General features: G+C 42.5%; 1 protein-coding gene across 6 annotated transcripts in view; it reads left to right on the top strand.

Annotated features, from left to right (window-relative positions):
• The window catches only part of LOC135514496 (nuclear receptor coactivator 2-like), a 70806-nt gene that overhangs the window by 20268 nt on the left and 31627 nt on the right, over positions 1–18911 (top strand). For all 6 annotated transcript variants that reach the window (XM_064937961.1, XM_064937971.1, XM_064937955.1 and 3 more), the window contains exons 2-4: positions 10015–10125; positions 12326–12498; positions 16014–16117. In XM_064937961.1, the coding sequence (XP_064794033.1) occupies positions 10034–10125; positions 12326–12498; positions 16014–16117 (369 nt within the window). In that variant the 5' untranslated portion in view covers positions 10015–10033. The remainder of the gene's footprint in view (positions 1–10014; positions 10126–12325; positions 12499–16013; positions 16118–18911) is intronic.

Below are 18911 nucleotides of genomic sequence, written 5' to 3'. Positions count from 1 at the left end.
TCGTGCGTTTTGCTTGCAGCTCTTTGCATAGGGACGGAAGCTATACATACTATAGTGCCTATAAGAACATCCAATAGTCAAAGGTATATGAAATACAAATGTTATAGAGAGAAATATTCCTATAATAACTTCAACCTAAAACCTCTTACCTTGGAATATTGAAGTCTCATGTTTAAAAAGGAACCACCAGATTTCATATGTTCTCATGTTCTGAAAAAGGAACTCAAACGTTAGCTTTTTTACATGGCACATATTGCACTTTTACTTCTCCAACACTTTGTTTTTGCATTATTTAAACCAAATTGAACATGTTTCATTATTTATATGAGGCTAAATAAATTGTTATTGATGTATTAGATTAAGTTAAAATAAGTGTTCATTCAGTATTATTGTAATTGTCATTATTACAAACAAATAAATAAACCGGACGATTTAATCTGTATCGGCGTTGGAAAATCATAATCGGTCGACCTCTACTTCAAATCACCATAGTCAAAGCCTGGTATTCCTGGCTGACTTTGAAAAGGCTTTTGATTAAGTATGACTGGAATGTGATATATTAATGAATGAATGCCTGGAATGTTTACATTTTTTACAATCTCTTATAAAATGGCTTAAAGTTATGTATAGTAACCCTAGGTGTAAAATAGTAAATAATGGCTACTTCTCAGAAAGTACTAAACTGCCAAGAGGAGCAAAACCATGTTGTCCACTATTGGGAATGTGTTATTATTATTCCAATCGCAATGTTATAGCTATTAATTTCGGATCCAAGAATAATGTAAAGGGGTTAGAAAAACAAAGGTGTCATTGTACGCTGATGATTCACGTTTTTTTTTAAATCCACCTCTTAGATCCCTCCACAGCCTCATTGAGGATCTTTTCTAACCTTTCTGGATTACAACCAAATTATGATGAGTACTATGTTACGCATTGGATCACAAAAAAATACAACTTTTACGTTACTGTGTAGTTTACCATTAAAGTGGTCTGATGGTGATGTGGACATACTCAATATTCATCTCCTGAAATAAATGACCGCACTACAATACATTTTAATAGAAAGTTAGTAAAAATAGATAAGATCTTGCTACCTTGGAAAGGAAAATGCCTGTGTATTTGTGGAAAAATCACCCTGATTTTAACTTTTTAGTAATATCTAAGTTTAGCTATTTGCTTACGGCCTTGCCTACACCTAGCGACCGGTTTTTAAAATATATAATTTATTTTTATTATATGAGCAAAAAATATTCAATTTTATTTGGAATGGCAAGCCAGACGAAATTAAACGGGCCCATTTTTATCTAAACAATATGAATTTGGAGGAAAGAAATTAAATATTAACCCATTAAACCTCTCACTAAAAGAGTCAGTCATACAAAAGTTATACTTGAATCTGAACTGGTCCTCTAACAGATTAGTAAGAATGTCTCACCCCATGTTCAAGAAAGGCCTTTTTCCCTTTATTCAGATTACAACATCTCTCACTTTCAGTTATTTGAAAATAATCTCCAAAATATTGCTATTTTTAAAACGAGCTATAGGAAGTTGGTTCAAATGTCAGTTTAATCCAGCAGAAAAGACAGAACAAATATTATGGTTAAACTCAAATATACTCATTTGATATAAAAAATATATTTTTGGGAAAAATGTTGAGGTATAATTTAAAGATATCATTAATAGGACTGGTGGACTCACACATACAGCTAACAAAACAATACGGAAATGTCTTCTCTGTCAAAAATAGAACCAACTAATTGCATTATCTCAAGTGGAAGGGGGGTAAAACTTGTTTGTCAGCCCTGCATTAATGACCAAAGTACACCAGTTTCATTTTAAGGAAGAAAAAATGGATAGCTGTGCCATATAGATAGCAGAGATTTTTCAATGTACCAATTCCATGGGACATGGTTTATGAACTGATACGTAAAACATCCCTGGATTCAAAATGTTTGCTTTTCAGTTTAAATTATTATACATTCTTGCAAAATAGAATGGAGGGGAAAAATGTGTACACACACACACACACACACACACTTCCATTCAAAAGTTTGGGGTTACTTAGAAATGTCCTTGTTTTTGAAAGAAAAACACTTTTTTTTGTCCATTTTTAAAATAACATGAAATACAGTGTACACATTGTTAATGTTGTAAATGACTATTGTAGCTGGAAAAGGCTGATTATTTTATGGAATATCTACATAGGCGTAAAGAGGCCCATTATCAGCAACCATCACTCCTGTGTTCCAATGGCACGTTGTGTTAGCTAATCCATGTTTATCATTTTAAAGGGCTAACTGATCATTAGAAAACCCTTTTTTAGCACAGCTGAAAACTGTTGTCCTGATTAAAGAAGCAATAAAACTGACCTTTAGACTAGTTGAGTATCTGGAGCATCAGCTTTTGTGGGTTTGATTACAAGCTCAAAATGGCCAGAAAAACAGACTCTTTCTTCTGGAACTCATCAGTCTGTTCTTGTTCTGAGAAATTAAGGCTTGTCTAAGGGAGAAATTGCCAAGGAACTGAAGATCTGGTAAAACGCTGTGTACTACTCCCTTCACAAAACCGAGCAAACTGGCCCTAACCAGAATCGAAAGGGGAGTAGGAGGCCCCATTGCACAACTGAGCAAGAGGACAAGTACATTAGTGTCTAGATTGAGAAACCGACGCCTCACAAGTTCTCAATTGGCAGCTTCATTAAATAATACCTGCAAAACACAAGTCTCAACAGTGAAGAGGTGACTGCGGGATGCTGGCATTCTAGGGATAGCACTGCTGGGTGATTTGAAAAAACATAGTAAATCGATCAATAATATAAACATTTTTGCTAAAAGTTTAATTCTTTAATTACAATCTGTAGAAAATGTGAGAATAAAGGTTCAGAACTTTTGTGAAACAACACATTTTTATGTATGTAAGAAGCCTAAGTATTGTCCATTACTTTACTCCAATTAGGGGAGGAGTGGTAGGGTTAGGAGAAACTATATTTACAAACTAATATATGGGGGATTGCAAAAGATGCAGACAATTACATTGATGGAAGCTACACTCTATCTGCAGTATTAAAGCTGATCTACCCCCTAAATAAAAGCCAATAGCGTTCCTCAACTTTCGCCGACGGTGGAAATGGCTGAATGGTCCGTATTTTGACGTAATTAATAATGCTAATAATTGACTGCATTTATGTAGTGCCTTTCCAGATGGTCAAAGTGCTGTATAGGGGGTGGAATAACAATGTGTAACACTCATTTGGGATGTGATTTGTATCTTCTGACTGTATAGAGCTGCCACCTTGTAATGGAATGAGGATGTAGGTTAGGCTCTGTCCATGCATTTTTTTCCAAACAGCCAGACAAACCGTTGTGTATTTGCTCTTGAAACATGTCGCCCCACATCACAGGGTCATGGTGACCCTCCAATGCAGGCTGTTTGCAATGGGTTGCATCCCAAATGACAATCTATTCCCTATGTAGTGCCGTAGGGCTCTGTTCAAAGTAGTGCACTATATAATGAAGCGCGACATATACCTAGTTTCCTGGAACGGGTCACAAATGTTCTAATAAATGAGCCAACTAGACAAGATGTTCACGAGCAGCACTCAACTTAGCTAACATTTCCACAGCCTAATTGTAGCCTCACCAATATCCAAACGAAGATTCGGTGAAAACAAATATTTGAAAATGTTTTTATAAAGACGAGTCCCCACGCTTGCCTCAAAGCAGTGCGAAGGCACTGTCCAATCAAAACAGTGCTGAAATGATCGTCTAGTTGACCACAAGCGGGTAGACTATTGCTTAAAATGTATTCCAATCATTTGATGACTTTGGTAGTTTCATTAAGCAACAATTTGATACATGCCTTCAGTTGCATTAGACTACTTTTATTCCAATATTTTCATCATTCAGTGATATTTATTCCGACATGAATTCTTTACGGATCTATCCAGTTGTGGGTAAGAGAACAGTGCCTGCTTAATGGTGGGCTATGTGAAGAGATGGGAGAAATGACATGCCTCGCAAAGTTTAGAACTGGCAGGAGGACGGTTAACTGGCACTGCCTAGCAACCATCAAGTGTTTTTAAGTGCGTGCCAGTGCCGCCTCCTGCATTACAGCTATGTTTCATACTAAGCCTTATGGAGAACTTTACCGAAATGATTACTAAGTCGTTAGGCGTAAATACCCGCTTTGACTTGATACTGACAATACCTTTCAGATATAAGGAAAAGATGTAAAAAAATAAATAAAAATAATTGCTGATTTTTATTTTTTTTATTCAATTTTAAAAACTTCTTTTTTTTATGGTAAAGTTGCGACTAGTATAAAAAATGTATGAGTCAAGTTTGACCATGCCTCTGTGGTATTGTATTACCACTACCTTCAGTCTCATCTGTTGTCTCTTCATCATGGTTAGTTCATTTGACTGAAATCCCAAATGTATTGCCAGTCAGTCCACTCACTATATATTTTAGGACAGCTCAGCTATGGTGGCTGAAGAGATACATGCAACAATTATTGGAACACAAAACAATTAATGACAGGGGCTGTATCCCAAATGTATAAATGTGGTATTACATTGTCCCAAACACCTGCTCTGACTGTGTACTCCATGTCATGGTGCTTGTGGAATTGTATGCTTGAACTTGATGTACTAGTGCCCCTAAATGAGTTTAAAACTCGGGCACAAAACTTTCTTCAGGAGAATTGTGTTGTGCTGATTGTATGCTTACATTTGTTGGCCAGGTCTTCCTTGCAAATGAGACTTCCTCAATTGGCTTTTCCTGGTTAAATAATGAATAAAAATAAACCTTGATAGAAAGTGGTACAGACATCTCTTTGGGTTGTGGCAAAGGTCTTCAATGTTCTTTAATGCATACAGTACAGTGTTTAGGTATGTACATACCCAATCAGTTGAAGCTTTACAGTAAAAATGCCTTGTTATTAGGAGCAAGGAAAGATGTTTCCCTGCATGCATGGTTTAACATGGACATTAATTGACATAATCACAACTAGGGCTGTTGCGGTGGCTGTATTACCGCCACACCAGTAGTCATGACCGCAGTAAAATTCCAGGTGAATCGTTGAGTCACTTATCTCCTTTTATGCACTCTGGACCTACTAGTACCCAACTTGCTAATAACCATCAGTTCCTAATGGTTGGTACTCAGGGCTGTATTGTCCCTCTAACCACTCTGACATAAATGCAATCGATAATTGCATCAAACACTTATCAAAACACTAGGCCTATCGTACTTTTAAAACTCACCGTACTGTGATGACCACTTTGAAGAAGCAGGTTGAAACAGTGTAAAACATGGTTGTGGTGGATGTTGTTTTTAAAGCCTAACACAATGAAATGGACAGAGGTTTCTATGGTGATGATTCATTCAAAACACTCATGCATATTAGAGCAAAGGCTTATGAATTAAAATGATTGTGCCATTATACAATACATAGCCTACTGCATATTACGCATGGCAGAAAAACATGAAACCAAACTGATTTAAGATGTCTTTGGTACTTTTATTGGTCTGGCCTTTGAGTGTGGACTGTATTATTATGCGTACTGAATGGACCGGTTACATTAAGCTACGCTCCAACATTTCTATCCTTAAGTCTGGGAGAGAACGTATATAGCCCTAGGCGATGCTGTTGGTTCATTGATTGTGCAGGGCGTCTTACAGTTCCACTACAATTAGTGAATTTGATTTGAATAGCGTACTAAGAGTGGATTGAAAAAAAAAAAATGTTTCTATAATTAATTGGGTGACGTTACCTTTTTTTTTTAAACAGAATATCTCACCACCATGCGTCTCCATCTTCTCTCTCTGTGTTATCCCTTTCTCGAGCACGCAGATGGACTGTCAACATTCTAGTGAAATATGCTCTGTTGCGAAAACATGTTACTGTCGACGTTCCTGACCAGATTTCACTTGATTTTCCAAATGAAGCACCGTGTAGCTGCAGGAACAAGGTTGGAGAGCCCATGGCATACATAGTTTGGGCGGAATATCACCTGCTTCGCTGTCAAACCGAAGTAGCCAACAAAACAGACAAGCTGGAAAGTGCACCGCCTCCATTCACTTTTCGAGTGAATACTCTTCCCCCTGCCCGTGTTCCTACCCATTTGATAATGGACCATTTCAAAATCTAAACTAGTTTTTCATATTAGTAAAGACAAGATTATTTTCAGTTTAGTCTGATTGGTGAAAGTATGATTACTTGATGAGAGAATAGCGTGTGCAGCCCGAGGCAAGGAACAGACCACGAGCTATTTATTTTTTTGTTGCTACTTCCTCAAATCATCAATATCCTATAGTCGCATCATGTAGCCCATTATGTTTTGATTTATAAGACATACTAACATTGATACAAACATTTGAATATCACAAAAGTTGCCAAATAACTCTAAATCTAGCATATAGGACCTGTTTCAAATGATCACCTTTACCTCATCATAGCCACTTTCTATTGGTACTCACTCCATAACAGAAAAATATATGTTCTGTTACATGACAATAACTGGCTGACACAATTTCATGACCGCCACAGCCCTAATCACAGCGTCTCGAGATGCTTTTATGATCGGTTTCATTTCTTGAGAGCTTTGATACCACCCCCTCTCTAATTTAACTGAACAAGTGAGAAACCCTAACAATTAATTGCCTGTATAAATTTGGTAAGCATGCATAAATGAGAGAAGTAGGCTGAGACTTCTCTTCCTCCCTGCTGCTGCCGATTCCTCCCCCCCTGTCCTCCTCCTCCTGATCTAATAGTGCCAGTGTAGTCTCCAGCAGGGATCTATGGGCTGATTATTCATTTAGATGAGCAGGGAGATTTGCCCCAGCTGGCGCTCTATCTGCTCAGTGGCAGGTCCAGGCTGTGTGTTATGTAATGGTCAGGTGATGTGCTGGCCTGCCTGGGCTCTTAGTACACCAGTCTGCTATTCCACCAGCAGCTTAGATCAGCTCAACGCTAGGCTAGCTGGCGCTCCCTAGAGACGCGCTAGACTAGTTGACACGCCCTAGAGACGCGTAAGGCTAGCTGACCCGCCCTAGAGACGCGCTAGGCTAGCTGACCCGCCCTAGAGACGCGCTAGGCTAGCTGACACGCCCTAGAGACGCGCTAGGCTAGCTGACACGCCCTAGAGACGCGCTAGGCTAGCTGACACGCCCTAGAGACGCGCTAGGCTAGCTGACACGCCCTAGAGACGCGCTAGGCTAGCTGACACGCCCTAGAGACGCGCTAGGCTAGCTGACACGCCCTAGAGACGCGCTAGGCTAGCTGACACGCCCTAGAGACGCGCTAGGCTAGCTGACACGCCCTAGAGACGCGTAAGGCTAGCTGACATGCCATAGAGACGCGCTAGGCTATCTGTATATGTAATGAGACCTTGACTAATACTACGGTTTATTTTGGATGTGTATTCATTCATTTTTTTATTGCATTGTTTTTTTTAGGATCTAAGGGAATTAGATGCAGATCACTGCAGATGTGTATTTTCATGAGTCGTGATGAAACGGCTCTATAAGGAAATTCTGTTAGTCAGAGATCTGTAATTCTTATTGCTTGCCGCAGTCATTCGGGGAAAAGTGGTGTGATGTTTGAATGAGGCCAGCAGTCTGTCCATGCAGGTCAGTTGTGATCATTCTCTCTGTGTTTGAGTTCACCGCCCCTTGTTGTTGACAGATCTTACTATTGAAGCATCAGTCAATGCAGGAGCTGAATGTCAGCCTAGTATCAGTCCGTGCAAACCGGGCAGGGTAAGGAAGTAGCTCTGTTTTGGACTACAAAGGGGCTGTGTCCCAAACAGAACCCTATTCGCTTTACAATGTACTACTTTGGCCATAACCAGTCCTATGGGCACGGGTCAAAAGCAGTGCACTATGAAGGGAATAGGGTGCCATTTCCAGTGTCGTTCGGTCTGGTCTGTGTATACACCATTTAAGAGGCCCTGTTACTTCTGTAATTGACAAACCAATAGCATTGACTGGTGAAGAGTCTTGGACAGACTAGTGGGGGGGTACTCTCGCCTCTAACTGCAAAAGGAGCAGAAACACAAGGCAGCCATACACTCTCGGTCTTCCTCTCTCAGCCTGGATTTGATGGGAGACAGAAGCCCAGGCAGTTACACAGCCATACAAATTGCCTTATGAGGTTATGTGGCTGGCTGGAAGGACATGTACTCGATACAGTGCCTTGCAAAAGTATTCATCCCCGTTTGTTTTGTTTTTTTCCTATTTTGTAACATTACAACCTGTAATTTAAATCGATTTTTATTTGGATTTCATGTAATGGACATACACAAAATGGTGAAGTGAAAAAAAAAATGTATTTGTTTCTAAAAAAAATAAAAAACAGAAGTGGTACTTGCATATGTATTCACCCCTTTGCTATGAAGCCCCAAAATAAGATCTGGTGCACATAATAAGTTAGAATCCACACAGGTGGACTTAAATAAAGTGTCACATGATCTCTGTGTGTGTGTGTATATCTTTCTGTTCTTAAAAGCCCCAGAGTCTGCAACACCATTAAGCAAGTGGCACCGCCAAGCAAGCGACACCATGATGACCAAGGAGCGCTCCAAATAGGTCAGGGACAAAATTGTGGAGAAGTACATATTTGGGTTGTAAAAAAATATCTCAAATTTTGAACATCCCAGTGCGCATCATTAAAAAATTGAAAGAATATGGCACCACAACAAACCTGCCAAGAGAGGGCCGCCCACCAAAACTCATGGACCAGCCAAGGAGGGAATTAATCAGAGAGATAACAAAGCGACCAAAGCTAACCCTGAAGGAGCTGCAAAGCTCCACAGTGGAAATTGGAGTATCTGTCCATAGGACCACTTTAAGTCATACACTCCACAGAGCTGGGCTTTACAGAAGAGTGGCCAGACAAAAGCCATTGCTTAAAGAAAAAAATAAGCAAACACGTTTGGTGTTCGCCTAAAGGGATGTGAGAGGCTCCCTAAACATATGGAAGAAGGTACTCTGGTCAGATGAGACTAAAATGTATATTTTTCCCATCAAGGAAAACGCTGTGTCTGGCGCTAACCCAACACCTCTCATAACCCTGAGAACACCATCCCCACAGTGAAGCATGGTTTTGGCAGCATAATTCTCTGGGGATGTTTTTCATCGGCAGGGACTGGGAAACTGGTCAGAATTGATGGATGGTCCTAAATAAACAGGATTCCCTCAAGGATTTCCATGTGTCTTCCAGAGATTTGAGACTGGGGCAGAGGTTCACCTTCCAGCAGGACAATGACCCTAAGCATACTTCTGATGCAACACTCGAGTGGTTTAAGGGGAAACATTTAAATGTCAAAGACCAGACCTTATTCCAATTGAGAATCTGTGGTATAACTTAAAGATTGCTGTACCCCAGAGAACCCATTCAACTTGAAGGAGCTTGAGCAGTTTTGCCTTGAAGAATGGGCAAAAATCCTAGGTGCTAGATGTGCCAAGCTTATAGAGACATACCACAAGAGACTTGCAGCTGTAATTGCGGCAAAAGGTGTCTCTACAAAGTATTGACTTTGGGGGGTGAATAGTTATGCACGCTCAAGTATTTATTTATTTATTTTTGGCTTATTTCTTGTTTGTTTCACGAGAGAATATTTGGTAGGCATGTCGTGTAAATCAAATGACACAAACCCCCACAAAAATCGATTTTAATTCCAGGTTGTAAGGCAACCAACATAGGAAAAATGCCAAGGGGTGGGTGAATATTTTCGCAAGCCACTCTAGGTGAGAGACTGAGTCATGATTAGCACCCATCTCAGTCTCTCTCGTTGGCAAAGACTTTCCCTACAATTTCTCATTGTCCTAAACCGCGTCTTGTTTCATACATAATGTACGACCATCCAATTACTTGCAGGTGGGTAGAAAATGTACTCCTGAAATAAAGATAGATAACTGTACACTGTTGAATACTCCAGCGGTTTGTTGTGTTTCGATCTGAAGATCTTCGTCAGTCTTGAGCTTTAATGGCGTCTTCTTTCTCTCCCTGTAGTTGGTGATATTTGCTGAAGATGAGTAGTGCGGGGGAGAACACCCCCGACCCTGCTGCCAGGGGAGAGTCCCTGAAGCGAAAAGAATGTGGCCCAGACCTCCTGGGGCCCAGGTAAGATCAGCTGTCAAATATACACAATATAAGTATGTGGCCCAAATTGCACCCTTTTCCATCTATAGTCTTTAAGGGCCCTGTTCAAAATAAAGTGCACTTTATAAGGATTGTGGTGCCATATGGGACACTACCTTATAGTTACAGATTCCTCTCCAATATATGTGTGAACGCACGCTTGTCAACATACATACGCACGCTTGTCAACATGCATACGCACGCGTGTCAACATACATACGCACACGCACATCAACCTGCGCGCGTCAACCTACGTGCGCGGCGTCAACCTACGTGCGCGGCGTCAACCTACGTGCGCGGCGTCAACCTACGTGCACGCGTCTGTATGTTGAGAAGCGTGCGTGCGCGTATGTATGTTGACGCGCGCACGACTCAACTCATCTTTAGATCTCTACATTTCTAACTGATATTTTCATCTGTCACATGAACCTGCTGATGATGGTGTTTTCCCACCAATTGCATTATGGAACTAACATTCGAGTGTAGCCTACTACCTTGTGCACATTGCTGTGCTTATAATGTAGAGACATAGTAGTTTATCACCATTTTATGCTACACGTTCTGATCTGCCCTACAGCTTGTGTGAATTTGGAATCTACAAGATGACCAATAGAATAAGTGAACTTTTCTACTATGGCGGATAGAAGATTGACATAGGCTAGTGATTTTGCTGTTCCTTACTCGTCTTGTTGGCTGAGGATAAGTAAATGTGGGCAGTTCTTCTAACATAGGCGGCACGGCGCGGTGGTTTCAAGTTTGGGGAAGAGTTTTCACAATAAAAATACACCTTTTATAATAAAGCATTCCATGCATCCTCACATTTGCAGATCTAATGTGGTGATTCGATTGGACAGTCATAATGTAGGCTATTAATAGACCTCAATCAATGTATGCAAAAAAGACTGTTTAGTGCAGTGGCTTAGAGAGCCTACATTTTCTTTGCACAGGAAAATGTCCTTTGCATGAAATGTATTTATAAAAATCTACTAAGCTTTATACAACTGCAGCCCAAAAATTACAGGGTAGCCTACTCTGCTGACGCTGACAAATAAATAAAAATGACATGTCTGATTCATATAATCAGCCACCGAAAAGTGGAGACTCAAATACAGTACGAAGTCCATCTAACCTGGAGGAGGAAATTATTTTCTAAAACGTGGCACTGGCCCAATGTATGGCCAATGTTCTCCACTGGCCCAAAACAGATGGTTACTTTTCACTCAATTAAGAATTTTGGTAACTAGACAGATGATTCTTTTCATTACTTTACTAACCATTTGTATCCCTACTTTTTTATATTGCCATATACCTTGCTGGTTCTCTCTGCTTTTCATTGAAAGTCGCAACTCAACAATCATCTATTTGGTATTTGCCTCACACTCTGCCCAAATTGCTAGCCCTTCCGACTGTAGACTGAGTTTTTTTTTTTAAAGAAGCTAATGATCCTCTGTGGACAAATCATGCTTTCTGGTGCAGTAACCTATTTTGCATGATTTTATTTATTAATTTATAAACCGGGGTAAGCTAATTACGCTATGTCATTTTGCCCATTTTTATTCAATTTACTTTAGGGAAAGCTTAGCTTCCCCAAGCCTTATGGATGTGCCACCGATATTCTACTATCTTCAAATTGCTCATCGGAATTCTGTAAGAATGACGCTCGCCGTTGCATGTTCAGTTAAGATGAATTATCCTCAACTAAATGTGATTTCTGAGAACCGTGAGTGGACACCTTAATCAGGTTATGCAACCAATGCCTATGGGTCTGGTAAATCTCTCAAATGTCCGGTTTATTCAAATGTTGCTGGTCAAATGTCCAGCGCCACATTTTCCTAAAGGAAACCCTGTTACAGATCACTCTCAGATGAACTGTTCTAGAAGGTCATTCAGCAGTCAGGTCATACGCTGGTCATATGGTCTGTGTTTCAAATAAGCACCCTATATAGTGCACTACTTTTGGCCAGAGCCTGTCCATTCATACACTGGTCAAGCCATGGCAGAATACAGTGATGTTTTTTTTTGGGGGGGGTGGGCCGTCGGGCAATCTTAAGGACGTGTATTGGCTATCTATGTAGCTTGCTGAAGCTTTGATCGAAAGACGATGTATTGCTGTGAAAGCGTTTTTCCTAATCCGTGTGCCCCTCCCTGCCTCGTCATCTTACCTGTACCTCTGTCTCCACAGCCCCAAGCGGAGCACGGAAAAACCGAACCGGGAGCATGAAAACAAATACATTGAAGAACTGGCTGAGTTGATCTTTGCAAACATCAACGACATTGACAACTTCAATGTCAAGCCTGACAAATGTGCAATCTTGAAAGAAACTGTGAAGCAGATTCGTCAAATAAAAGAGCAGGGTAAGGTTTTATTTTCTGCTACTGAGTGACTTGCCCTTCATTGTAAGCACACACATATGATACAGTGACCCACGTTCTTCATAGCACTGTCCTTTACTGTATTGTGTGTGTGTGTGTGTGTGTGTGTGTGTGTGTTTTAGTTAGCTGAGAGATGCGCTGTGGGTTCCTGATGACTCAGTGAGATGTGTGTCTGTGCTTGGAAGGCGTCTGGGGGAGAGATGTGCTGAAAGGGCAGGATGCCTGTGTGTGTGTGTGTGTGTGTGTGTGTGTGCGCCTATCTACTTTTTTGTGCCTGTATGCGTAGAAATACAGACTGCTGCCTGGAAGGGCAGACGGCAGCAGATCAGACACACACACACACACAGCGGCAGTGAGTCAGTCAGATGAGATGCTCTTCATGATGAAGAAGACAAAGAAGAAGCCTGCTGTTTGTGATTCACTGACTGGATTATGTAATAATGCGCAATGTGATGCAAGACTCCAAGGGAAGTGGTCTGAATTGGTGTGAGCGCCTGTGGCAGAGAGAGGGCGAGAGCTCTAGGCTGCATCTCAAACTGAGCCCTATCTCCTACTTTTGACCGGAACCCTATGTATGGAATCGGGTGCCTTTTTTAGGACGCACCCCTTACTGTATAATGTGAAAAAGCCTCCTACTGTTCCAGCTTTTGATAACATGTTAGTATGAGAGTTGGCTCACTGTATTATACAGTGTGTTGTCATCGTCTGCTGTTTGTGCAGCTGCAGTGCATACAGCAGCGTGCAGAGCTGTGACGACTCTCAATATTGATTGATTTGTCGTTCTACATGGTAAGATATTGATTTTGAGCATTTAAGCTAGCGCACAGCTTCACACCATTATGTCGGTCACACAATTGCACTCAATTTTCTTAGCGGCATTTGTACAGGATGTATTTATTTGTGGTTGAATGCAGGTTATACTTAGTGGCGGTTCTACTGTAAAATATTGGCCAGTTCAGTCTCAGCAGTCAAGGGTTGTGTCCCAGATGGCACCCTATTCCCTATATAGTTAACTTATTTTGACCAGAGCTGTATGGGCCCTGGTCAAAGGTAGTGCACTATGTAGGGAATCCGGTGTTATTTGGACCAAAGCCAGAGGCAAGAACAATCCCAGGTATGGTAGCTACAGCCGTACATGTGTTATGTACCACAGACTGGGAGCCAGTGCTCCATCTCCTCCGAGTAGTGTGTCTGAAAATGTGCGTTGTGTGTTTTAGTGATTGAATGGAGAGTAATGTTGAGCTCTCTGCCCAGGCCCACTGTAATGGGTTCTCCCTCACGCACTCCACCTTTTTATTACTAGATCCAACATGGATCCTAATTGGTTTTTTTGTTAATTACAACTAAGTTGACAGCAATGTTTTGGTGTGTAGGCCCAGTGTGAACAGAGGGTAGTTGGTGTACATGATGTACATGCCCAATGGTGGTAGTTGTACTGGCTCAGTTTACAGGAACATGAATGTCAGCTATGTACCCTGATGGGGCAGACGGGACAGACAACAAACAACTCGACTCTGTCGTGGCACCAACAAATGAAGAGAGGGGGATAGACTCTGTGGGGGAGGATGACTGGGAGGGGCCTAGTGAGGCATTAAGACCACACCCAATCACTCATTGATGCACACTGGCATTTAAGTCAACCACCGTCAACATTATGCCCAGGTGAATCAACAGTATTATGGGAAATTATGTTGCTAAATGCTAATGGTAATCATATTAACACCTGTTGTAGTGATTCTCAAGGACCCTCGGAGCACTTCAAATGATTGATTTGTTTATCAGATACATTTGGTGGTGTGTGTGATTGTAATTGGTCTTATTGTTTTCTTAATGAAATCCAGATGTGTTGTTTTCGACAGAATTTTGTCCATTTAGAATGACACTGGTTGTGTTGTCTTTTTGTTCCTCCCATCTCAGGATTTTGTTGAGATGATTGTATGTTTAAGTAGTCAGATAAGTCATGTTTTGCAACACAACATTCCCTCTGCAATGGCTATGCTGCTGCTGATGACATGATTACATGTTAAGTTGTGAAACATGTCTAACAACCTCTGTGTCTCTCGCTCTCTGCGTCTCTCTCTCTCTCGCGCTCTCTGCGTCTCTCTCTCTCGCGCTCTCTGCGTCTCTCTCTCTCTGCGTCTCGCGCTCTCTGCGTCTCTCTCTCTCTGCGTCTCTCTCTCTCTGCGTCTCTCTCTCTCTGCGTCTCTCTCTCTCTGTCTCTCTCTCTCTCTCTCTCTCTCTCTCTCTCTCTCTCTCTCTCTGCGTCTCTCTCTCTCTCTCTCTCTCTCTCTCTCTCTCTCTCTCTCTCTCTCTCTCTCTCTGCGTCTCTCTCTCTCTCTCTGCGTCTCTCTTTCTCTGCGTCTCTCTTTCTCTCTCTCTCTCTGCGTCTCTCTTTCTCTCTCTCTCTCTGCGTGTCTCTCTCTCTCTCTCTGCGTGTCTCTCTCGTGTCTCTCTCGTGTCTCTCTCGTGTCTCTCTCTCTCTCTCTGCGTGTCTCTCTCGTGTCTCTCTCGTGTCTCTCTCGTGTCTCTCTCTCTCTCGTGTCTCTCTCGTGTCTCTCTCGTCTCTCGCTCTCTCTCTGCGTCTCGCTCTCTCTCTCTCTGCCTCTCTCTCTCTGCCTCTCTCTCTCTGCCTCTCTCTCTGCGTCTCTGTCTCTCTGCGTCTCTGTCTCTCTGCGTCTCTGTCTCTCTGCGTCTCTGCGTCTCTCTCTGCGTCTCTGCGTCTCTCTCTCTCTCTCTCTCTCTCTCTCTCTCTCTGCGTCTCTCTCTGCGTCTCTCTCTCTCTCTGCGTCTCTCTCTGCGTCTCTCTCTGCGTCTCTCTCTGCGTCTCTCTCTGCGTCTCTCTGCGTCTCTCTCTGCGTCTCTCTCTGTCTCTCTCTCTCTGCGTCTCTCTCTCTCTCTCTCTCTCTCTCTCTCTCTCTGCGTCTCTCTCTCTCTCTGCGTCTCTCTTTCTCTCTCTCTCTCTCTGCGTCTCTCTTTCTCTCTCTCTCTCTCTGCGTGTCTCTCTCTCTCTCTCTGCGTGTCTCTCTCTCTCTCTGCGTGTCTCTCTCTCTCTCGTGTCTCTCTCGTGTCTCTCTCGTGTCTCTCTCTCGTGTCTCTCTCTCTCTCGTGTCTCTCTCGTGTCTCGCTCTCTCTCTGTGTCTCGCTCTCTCTCTCTCTGCCTCTCTCTCTGCGTCTCTGTCTCTCTGCGTCTCTCTCTCTGCGTCTCTCTCTCTCTGCGTCTCTCTCTCTCTGCGTCTCTCTCTCTCTCTCTGCGTCTCTCTGCGTCTCTCTGCGTCTCTCTGCGTCTCTCTCTCTCTGCGTCTCTCTGCGTCTCTCTCTGCGTCTCTCTCTCTCTCTCTCTCTCTCTCTCTCTCTCTCTGCGTCTCTCTCTCTCTCTGCGTCTCTCTCTCTGCGTCTCTCTCTCTCTCGTCTCTCTCTCTCTCTGCGTCTCTCTCACTTTCTGCGTCTCCCTCTCTCTCTCTCTGCCCCCCCCTCTCTCTCTCTGTGTCTCTGTGCAGAGAAAACAACTAATGCCAATGCAGAGGATGTTCAGAAAGCAGACGTCTCGTCAACGGGCCAAAGCGTTATTGACAAAGATGCTCTTGGACCAATGATGCTCGAGGTGGGTGGGAGCAACACACTATTGACAACAATCACAAGTCACATGATTAGCAGGGCTTGTGAAATCAACACTGATTAGATTTTAAACACATTTAAAATATATAGGGGTATACAGTCAATCGGAAAGTATTCAGACCCCTTCACTCTTTCACATTTTGTTACGTTACGGCCTAATTGAAAAAGGTATTATATTACATTGTGTTTCCGCATAAATCTTCACACACTACCCCACACTACCCCCAGGCTCTGGCTGGGCCACTCAAGGACATTGAGACTTGTCCCAAAGCCACTCCTGTGTTGTCCTGGCTGTGCTTAGGGTCGTTGTCCTGTTGGAAGGTGAACCTTCACCCCTGTCTGAGAACCTGCTCCAGAGGGCTTAGGACTTCATCAAGGATCTCTCTGTACTTTGCTTTGTTCATCTTTCCCTCAATCCTGACTAGTCTCCCAGTCCCTGCCACTAAAAAACATCCCCACAACATGATTCTGCCACCACCATGCCTCAACAGAGGAACTCTGGAGCTCTGTCAGAGTGACCATTGGGTTCTTGTTCACCTCCCTGACCAAGGCCCTTCTCCCCTGATTGATCAGTTCGGCCTGGTGGCCAGCTCTAGGAAGGGTCTTGGTGGTTCCAAACTCTTTCCATTTAAGAATGATACCTTTTTGTTCTGGCATGCACTGTCAACTATTGGACCTTATATAGACAGGTGTGTGCCTTTCCAAATCTTGTCCAATCAATTGAATTTACCACAGGTGGACTCCAATCAAGTTGTAGAAACATCTCAAGGATGATCAATGGAAACAGGATGCATCTGAGCTCAATTTCGAGTCTCCTAGCAAAGGGTCTGAATACTTATGTAAATAAGGTATTTCTGTTTTTATATACATTTGCTAAAAAAAAATGTTTTTTTCTCCTTGTCAATATGTGGTTTTCTGTGTAGATGGACGAGGATTTTTTATTTATTTAATCCATGTTAGAATAAGGCTGTAATGTAACAATGTTGAAAAAGTGAAGGGGTCTGAATACTTAACGAATGCACTGTATAACAACTCGCCCTGCGTATGGTTGTAGCCAACTCCCCTGCATGTTTATTAATGCACAATAGAACAAAAAGTGAATCCGCACACTGGTATAATGATCCCAAACGGGTTTCTTAAGGTCAAGTTGTTCACCAATGCACTATCCTGGTTCTTGATTGACGTCAGACAGAGGGGTCCCTCTATCTATATGGCGAGAAAGTGGGCATCAGGGAGTGGCTGCCAGTGTTGTTCCTCAGGTCGTGTCAGTGGGTATTTATACTCCCTCTGGTCCCTATGTCACTGCATTCAGACACAGGAGACTCTAAATATAACCACTGCGGCCGGTTGTCCGCACTGTTTGAAGTGGTGCAGGCTGGGAGCAGGGACAATTCACAGCCGGTCAGCTGGCGTGGTGGAGGAGACTTCAGTGCTGAGCCAACAGAAAGGCAATGCTTGTGTCCCAAATGGCATCTTATTCCCTTTTTATAGGATATCACATTTGACCAGGGGCCATAGGGCTCTGGTCAAAGTAGTGCACTAAATCGGGAATAGGGTGCCATTTAGGAGGATACACACTTTCACTAGCCAGGGGAGGGTTACTCATCAGTCCTGACGGTAACCAACCACGGGCCATGAAGCAAACTCAGAGAAGCCTCTCTGGAGCTGGCAAGAGAACAGGCGATTTACCCGAAATCGTAGCTTTTAACAGAGTTTCTCTGTCTATTTATGACACACAGAATATCTGCAGTAGCGCCATGGCTGAAGCAAGTTGATAGTGGAAGAGTATTCCTCTTTTTTAATCGTGTTCAGTTTAATGCATAGTTTGTTACCCTGGTCTCCACTAGTTTTCATTATAGTTTAATAGGGTAGTACAGTATACACAACCACACTAATATGACAGTGAATAGTTGCCAGGCATGAAGGAGATATTACTGCCTTGTGTGTACAGTTTTAAGCTCAGGGGATGAGGTTAATGGCCTGGCTGTCTCGTGTGTAGAGCCACACACTCTGGCTGGGGCTCATAACATGTCGTGATGAGACTTCCTCTTCTCCAAGCTATTTAGCTCACTGAGGATGATGAGGGAATCTGGGTATCTAGACGAAGAATTGCGAAAGTTAATCTCATGTTGCGGCGCAATACTCTCGGTTGAGTCAGTTCGCTGTGCAGTAATACATGGTTATATTCCAACCGTCTCTTATTGCTACAGAGCACTGTCGTGGTTTAATGATACGACCCAGGCTACATCCCAAATGGCAACCTATTCCCTATATCATGCACTACTTTTGAGCAGAGTTCCGATGGGCACTGTTCTAAAGTAGTGCACTGTAAAGGGAATAGGGTTCCATTTGGAACGGACACTTTTGTCACATGTTCTTAGCCAGCCCAATGTTTCCCCTCTTTTTACGTACAACTATTTTCTGCTGAAGTTTAGATCTCGGAGGTCTGAATCTGACTTGGTGTGTTAGCGTGTGCTGCCATAATTGACTATAATTTTGTGTGCCACTTAACTTCTTATGCTCTTTTCTTTGTAATGGCTGTATCGTAGAAATAAGAGGTTGTGGTTGTTGTAAATGGTTTGTTTGCTTCCATGATTGCTCACCATTTTTGTCATTTTCTGTCCTCACTGTAATGACTCTGTAAGAACCGTTTGATGAATGACTCAGTAATAACACTTGACTCTCCTCTTGGCCAATTGGAACCCCAGGCCCTGGATCAAGACCATGGTTGCATCCCAAATGGCACCCTATTCCCTATTTAGTGCACGACTGTCCAGGGC

Source organism: Oncorhynchus masou, chromosome 3 (genome assembly GCF_036934945.1).
Source record: "Oncorhynchus masou masou isolate Uvic2021 chromosome 3, UVic_Omas_1.1, whole genome shotgun sequence".
Lineage (NCBI taxonomy): Eukaryota > Metazoa > Chordata > Actinopteri > Salmoniformes > Salmonidae > Oncorhynchus > Oncorhynchus masou.
The sequence above is the reverse complement of the archived record's forward strand: the minus strand, read 5'-3'. Positions and strand labels throughout refer to the sequence as shown.